The 7,567-nt window shown below is 34.8% G+C and overlaps 1 protein-coding gene across 3 annotated transcripts; it reads left to right on the forward strand.

The window, feature by feature from the left end:
- Positions 1-532: 532 nt before the first annotated feature.
- Positions 533-4,179, forward strand: LOC112521852 (L10-interacting MYB domain-containing protein-like). 3 transcript variants are annotated; one of them, XM_025130844.1, is made up of 4 exons: positions 533-616; positions 1,701-2,069; positions 2,446-3,025; positions 3,607-4,179. In XM_025130844.1, exons 2-3 carry the CDS (start codon positions 1,725-1,727, stop codon positions 3,007-3,009), a joined length of 909 nt encoding a protein of 302 aa, XP_024986612.1. In that variant the 5' UTR covers positions 533-616; positions 1,701-1,724; the 3' UTR covers positions 3,010-3,025; positions 3,607-4,179. The 3 variants fall into 3 exon arrangements, with proteins under 3 accessions (XP_024986612.1, XP_024986615.1, XP_024986614.1); XM_025130847.1 differs by having other exon boundaries at positions 3,614-4,179; XM_025130846.1 differs by having other exon boundaries at positions 558-616; positions 1,721-2,069.
- The last annotated feature ends 3,388 nt before the right edge of the window (positions 4,180-7,567 follow it).

Consider the following 7,567-nt stretch of genomic DNA (forward strand, 5'->3'; position numbering starts at 1 on the left):
AATATGTATATTAACATAGTTGTTGGAGTAAATAAAAAAAATGCTAAAATCCCTAGAAAAATTATTTTGGTATAAGTTGTTATATGGTTCTTATAAAAACCTAGAACCAAAGGGAAATTGACTGAAATGAGTATTTCTCTCACTGTAATTGTCATTCTTTCCCTATGTTATCCACATGTCATTATATCTGCAAATGACACATCTATAATTCACGAAAATAGTTAGAAGATAAAAAATTACAATTTCTGTCTAAATTCGCAAGTGGCACCTCCGTGACTTGGGCATAAATTACGAAGGTGTCACTTGCGAACCTTAGCAGAAATTGTAATTTTTTTGTCTTTTAACTAATTTACAATAGTGTCATTCATAAAGACAATGACATTTAAGTAAAACAGAAAAAAAATAACCGAAAAACCAATCGAAATGAACATAATTAAAGTGGTATGCTTGGTACATACGTCCAAAATATTCACACAAAAATGAAATCGGCTGCTCCACTCCAGACATACAAAACCCCAACGTTGCAGGTAGCAGCGGGCCAGCGGCTCCATTCAGTAGTTTGTTGCATAGCCGTCCCAGCACGGCAGTCGACCGCCACCTCCGCCTGCTATCCCAGGTAAACCAAACCTAATTTTGAATCTCAACTTCCTTCTTTTCTTTTTCATCACTCATTGGAATTTTCACCTCTTCGATTAGTATTATCTATCTGTTGATTGTTTTGATCGCCTGACCGGAATTGCGAGAAAACCCTAGGATGTTTCAGTGTTTTGGTTCCTGTTTGTCGGTATCTGTTTTCACAGATTCGGCCATTGTTGGAATTATTCGAGCATTAAATTTGGATTTGTTGTGTATCAATATCGTTTTCCAATTATCGTTATAACTGCTAGGGTTGTTGGAATTCTTCATTTCCCTTCCCGATCGATGAAAGGGGGAGCGGATGATCTCGGACCTTTCACATTGATCGGGGAATTTTATAAAATCCTCACTTAGGACCATGGCCGCCTAGGCGTTAATAGTCCATTCACTACCTCGATTAGTTAGCACTGTGATCCCTGTCCACCAAACTTTTAATTTCTGGCCAAAATTATAAATATAATTTGAAGAAATGAAACGGGGTGAATTGGCTTTTCTCAACTTATGCTCATCACTGGATACTTTTTTCAACTAGACGGTAACTTTTCTAATCCTTTTATCAATAGAACGATGGAAATTGTTATTTACATAAGTAATTCTACCAGATTTAGTATCGAAATTTTAGTTCTGTTATGTATGGATGGTCTAATAACAATTACAGTATATATATATTGTATGTGTTCAAATAAACCATTTATGCATCCCCTTAACATCTACATAATCCCCACATAAGCAATTAAGCGCAGAAAGGTCTCTTGAGCACCTAGCTCTGGTTAACGGTTTCTTAAGCACTGTTTGACCATTAAGTGTTTGACTTGATTGGTCCAGTGCGCTGCCTTTTCATTTAGTCACGGTTTCAAATTCAATTCAGATCTCCAATTTGCCAATTCAAATTCAGAATGCCTGAACTTCTGAGGATAAATAAGTGTTGGTTTGTACCTTTGCATGAACAAAAAGAAAAGGCACCTTAGTTGGTTTAATTTAATGAACGACATTGTGGGTTTAGGATATCTTTGTTTGTTCATCTGAATTAATACATATATTGCATTGTTACATCTCTCCTATAGGGATATTTTTGTTTGCGTAGATAGATGGCACTCAACGATGGTGATAGAGATGAGTTAGAGACCGTGCCTGACCCTGCTACTTGGACCTTATCAGAGGAGAATACCTTTATTAATATCATGGCTAAAGAGGTAAAACGGGGAAATCGGCACTCAACCACGTTTTCAAGGTCAAGTTGGTCTTTTATTGAACGAGAGTTCTATGAAAAAACCAACAGGAGGTACAACCATGCTCAGTTCAGGAATAAGTACAACCAATTAAGGATTCACTATTTATGGTTTACCAAGCTGTTGAAGGAACCTGGCTTTACTTGGGACCCTGTGCTTGGAACTGCAATTGCAGCTGATGATGTATGGGAATCATATTTGAAGGTAAACTTACCTTCTTGACTTCAGAATCTCCTTTCATCATGGTAAAAAATGAATGATTTTTACCTTCAAAACTGAAAATATTACTCTACTTTGTGTTGGAAAAAGATTTAGAACTATATTTTAGTTGGTTCTTGTTTTTTGTTACAAACTATTGTTCTTGCATAAATGCAAATAAAATACTTACTTTTTCAAGAATGAGCTATTCTGGATGGATTTTTGAATGTAATATGTAGTAGCTGCTATGAATTAAGTATAAAACAATTTTAGGGTTCTTATCAATTCGATAGTTCAAACTTGTTTTCATTATCTCAAACATATGAACCTTTTTTAGTAGAATGTAAACTAGTTAGATAATGTGGTTTAGATTTAAATGTAGACGAACAAGAAAGCAAGGAGATTCCGGAAGAAAGGGTGCCCGATGTACAATGAACTAGTAATCATATTCTGCGATACAGCTACAGAGTACAAAGATGCATATCCACTTACACGGTATCCTTCTCATAGCGGTGAGAAGGTCGATCTAGAATACGAATCAACTAATGAAACTCCCCAGGCTTTTCCAGTCGGTAGTAGCAGCGCTGGTAAAGATTGTCAAAGTGTTGGAAAAAGGCGCCGGTCCCCATCCCCAATCCCGACCCTCCATCTTCACAAGAACAAAGAGGCAAAGATAGATGAATCTCTGAAGGAAACCATTAGAATGACAGTTTCAAACAAACAAGGGTCAGACCCCATAAGTGATAGGACCCAGAATCTTGAAGGATGTCCTGAACCCAGTTCTTTCTCTATCACCAACTGCGTCAAGTGTTTGGAATCGATACAAGATGTGGATACAACTACCTACATAAAAGCAATTAAAATGTTTAAAGATGTGGATTGGAGAGAAATGTTCATGGCAATGTCTGCACAAAGAAGATCAGATTGGTTGGCTAGCTTGGAATGATCAGCAAGATTTGCAGGTATGCCTTCCACTTTAACATAATTCTTTTGTTTGTACGTATAAAGACAGATTCATGACAGGCTTAATGAGCTTAACCGGACTCACAGCTTATTCGGTCGGATAGACAATACGATACTTCTTTGGTATTGACTTGATGATAAAAAAAATTAGCTTATTCAGTAAGTTTCTACAAAGAAGTTTTATGCAGAAAGCCATGTTTTTTCAACCAAACTTGCCCCTCCCAATTAAACCATTAAGAACTTAATAGAAAACACGGCCAAATCCAAGATGGGTACTAAAAAAAGGGAAAATTTATGAACAATCACCCAAATACCATATCTAACTTAATAGTAGAATTCACACACCATAGGTGGCCCTACGAAAATTACTTCCTGATGGGTCCATTAGGACCTAAAAAGTCAACTTTTCACTTAATATGTCAACAAGGAACATAGATTTTTCTATGGCCCACCTCAAAAATATAGATACAGGCATACATACAGCCCCTCTAAATCTTCCAAGAATCCTCATTTATCTCATTCTTTGTCTTCAACTCATCTTCTTCCACTTGCATCAACAATGACGTGAACGACATGTTAGGAAAAAGGTCGAGTTCCGACACCCCTTGTGGGTTCTCCGGAACCACCGTCTGAGCAGCACCTCCTCCTCCGGCGAACGATGAGGGAAACAGAGATGGATCGACGTGGTGAAGTAGCCATTCGATGGTCTGGCCGTCGGTACGGTGACCCAGCTCTCGGGTGAGCTGGAATATGCGAGCCGCACACAGCGCCGGGACCCTGACTCTCCGGCCTCTCCCGTTGACCTTGGCGTGGCGGTCTTTCTTCCTCTTTGACTGTTTGTTTGTGGGGTTTTCAATTGAAAGTGGACTATTGGAAGGAACGAGTTGATGATGGTTGTCCACGGAGGAAGACGGCGGAGGTGGCGGTGGGGCTTGATCAAATCTGTGGTTGAAGATTTTGTCTGGGGCTGGGTCCATGGGACTTTTCTAGGGTTTTTAGTGCAAAAAGGGTAAGGTTAGGCTTTTTGATTCTTGGGAGATAGAGATAAGATTTGGATTCGAATTTGGATTTGAGTTTATATAATCAATGTAAACTATTTGTGTTTTGTGGCAGAGATTTTGAATTCCGAAATTATTGATTTGGTTTTGGGCCTTTTTTGAAAATTGAATTTCAATTAACAAATAATTACTTACAAATTAATTCTTTTATCTCTTTACATTACATCATTAATCAAATTTAGGAGTGTTTGTGGTGCCGTTAACCGCATTGCGTATATGATTCGAACATTTTTACATACTACAAACCGTACCTTATATACTTCAAACCGCAAAAAACCATACCATATTTTCTTAAACATAATGCATTTCAATCAAATAAATATAAAATCACAATTTTAAAATAAATTCAACAATGACGTTTCTATATTTTATACAATAAAATACGTAATTAAAATGGTATAATGCAAATTATATAGTTCGGTAAAAGACAAATGAAAGTAACTTAAATAAGAAATTTGTAACCGTAAAAATTAAAAAAAAAACTGAAATTAATAAATAATTAATAAATTATTTTTATTTGATAAATGATTATATGTCTTAATATATATATATATATATATATATATATATATATATATATATATATATATATATATATATATATATATATATATATATATAACATATGCGATGCATCACGAAAGTTTTAAACCGTGTTTTACGATGCGATTTGACGGTTTAGCTAAACACCCATGACCAAATTTACCATCAAACCGACACATAATGTAGAACTAAATGAAAAAAAGTTAGATGAGGATTGGTTCAATTTATTTTTCCAACATTTTCAAAATAAAAATAGTATTCTAATTTTCTGGAGGTAACAATGCACACATGTTTACTTGTATATATGTATAGAAATTGGATTCTTAGTTGTTTTTTAAAAATGATACCAAATAATTTCTTGAGTAAATCTAATTTTGATCTTTGAGGTTTAATGAAAAGTCTGAACTTTGATAAATTTATAAATTATCCTTACGTTTTGCATTTTAATATGAAAATAGTCTCTAGTCCTTACGTTTTATCAAACCGCCATAAAGGCTAAAAAAAATATCCAAGTGGATGACCAATCACCAAAACAACAGGTTTTGCACATTGTTCATAAACTATAGTCACTCCACGGTGACATTAATAACCAAGGCCCAAGAAGATGTCTATCCACTGTGCTCATGAAACAAATTTAAGGCACACGTGTCAATAAATTTCCAATAGATTTTACTATCTCAAGGTATATTGATCCCACTATGCAAACCTAAGCACATATCCAAAACAATATCACATGTAACAAACGATATTTACAACAAGTAATCATTTGCGATACCAAAACCATGAAACCATAATCAGTACTTTAGAAACATTTATATATTATCCCACAACAGTACTTTAAGCGACTTTTGAAGTGAGTAAACTCGCTTGCAAAGTCGCCTAGGATTCTGTTTGAGCTGCACGATTTCAACACTTAACATCTAACTAGATATCCTTATTTGATCATCCCCAAGTCGATTTGAAGGTCCAAAAACATAAGGATCAAAGTCCAAAACCATTTTAAACCAACCTGACAATAATTCATGGATTAATCCATCAAAGCTCATCAAAATTCAATAATCTAAGCTTCAAAACTTGAAACCCTTGATCTCAAATTGAAATATCAACAATGGTGGGTTTCTTAGTAGAAAACATTGGTAAAATACGAAGAGCGATCCATATCCATTAATCTACTATGATTTCAACCATTACACTCAAAAGTGATAGGAAATCCCCAAATGGAAATCAGAACTCCATTAATGGAGGCTCTAAACTTGAGGAAAGAAGCTTTACTTTGAGGATAATGAGTTTCTACTCCGAAATCTTCACTTCTTCAATAATCTCCAAACGGAACCAAATCCCCCCAACGATTTGCGGGTTAGAGTTTCTGAAAGTTTTAGCAATGGGGACCATTTGTCCTTGTTAATGTAATTTGCAGGTCGAGTGTGGGAGGTGGATGAAAACGTTTCAAACCTAGAATATGCAACACCCCCCCCAATCTTTGTCTTACTTTTTTTGCTTCTTCTCCATTGCTTAAAACCATTTGTGATGTCTTGGAGTTTTGTTCAGAACATAAAAACCCATATTTTTTGTGTTTGTTTTTGAACGGTGGTATGTCCAAATAGTTTCGAATCAATAAAATGGTGCTTTTGTCCATATGTTGGTTTTAGTAACTTTCTTATTGTTATGCTTTTAAATGGTAAAGGTGAGGTTGAGTTGACGAGTTTTGGACCATTCGGGTGGTGAGAGTGAGGTTAGCTAAGGCAAATCCTATCCCTATGGTTTTGTGTATGGAGGAGCGGGAAAGAAGGTCATCGAAGGGAAATGGAGGTGAAGGGTTAGTCCCGATGATGCAGTGAAATGCTTTCGTCCCTGTGATATATATATATAATGATGTTGTATTGTTTTTTGAAAAAAATAGGGAAAACAAGAAAAAAAGACAAAATTGTCCTTCATTCTAACAGAGATTTTTAGTGTAGTTATTGACAAAAAGACCACTTTCAAAACAAAATACAAAGCGAAAAAACATTTTGGAAACTTATTGAAATTTATGTCCCAATGACTAAAATGAGAGTTTACTCCATTTTCTTTGGCATCCTATTTTATTTGTCTTTTATTTAGAAACAAATATTTTTAAGTTACTTTACTACTATAATAAATGGGCCGGCAAAAAAAAAAAAAAAATACTCGATTAGCCCCCAAGATTCGAAGGTAGGCCCATTATAGTAAAGTATACATACATATACGTACATACATACAGGTGTATATATATATATATATATATATACATATTGACTTGGGATCATATGAGATCAAAGGTTTTTCGTGAGACCCGTAAGACCAATTCTCAATCCTTGGATTAAATTTACAATCTGAACATTTATAATCACAAGATTGCCACGAGACTTCTCAATAATCACAAAATTGACACTATGCAACTTTAGACCATTAGATCATTCGCTTATAAAGTTGATCAATGAATATAAATTGGTCTTACGGGTCTCACGAAAAAACCCTTGGTCTCACGTGAATCCAACCATACACACACACACACGCGCACACACACACACACACACATATATATATATATATATATATATATATATAGGCAGGTTTACACGAAACGTTGACTATTTAAGAAAATAAGAAAAATGTCGTCAATGTACAAAATCATATATGATTCACGTAATAAATCTTACATGATTCGGATGATTTTACCCTGTGACTTAAGGCCTCAAAAGTCGTCCGCTTCCATTTGATGTAAAATCACATATAATTTTGTACATTGTCAACATTTTTCTTGTTTTCTTAAATAGTTAGCGTTATAATTTGAACATTCATTCTCTCTCTCTCTCTCTCTATATATATATATATATGTATATATATATATATATAGAGAGAGAGAGAGAGGGGGGGTTGTTAATTATTTGAGAATTCCAAACTTTATAATATTTGTAAGAT

This window comes from Cynara cardunculus (genome assembly GCF_001531365.2).
Source record: "Cynara cardunculus var. scolymus isolate 2C chromosome LG 11, CcrdV1, whole genome shotgun sequence".
NCBI classification, from domain to species: Eukaryota; Viridiplantae; Streptophyta; class Magnoliopsida; order Asterales; family Asteraceae; genus Cynara; species Cynara cardunculus.

What these genes read in the sequence shown, in the direction of transcription:
- LOC112521852 (XM_025130844.1), top strand. Translation starts at nt 1,725, where the DNA reads ATGGCACTCAACGATGGTGATAGAGATGAGTTAGAGACCGTGCCTGAC. An exon ending in TATGGGAATCATATTTGAAG is followed by an intron (nt 2,070 to 2,445) that starts GTAAACTTACCT and finishes ATTTAAATGTAG; the next exon opens with ACGAACAAGAAAGCAAGGAG.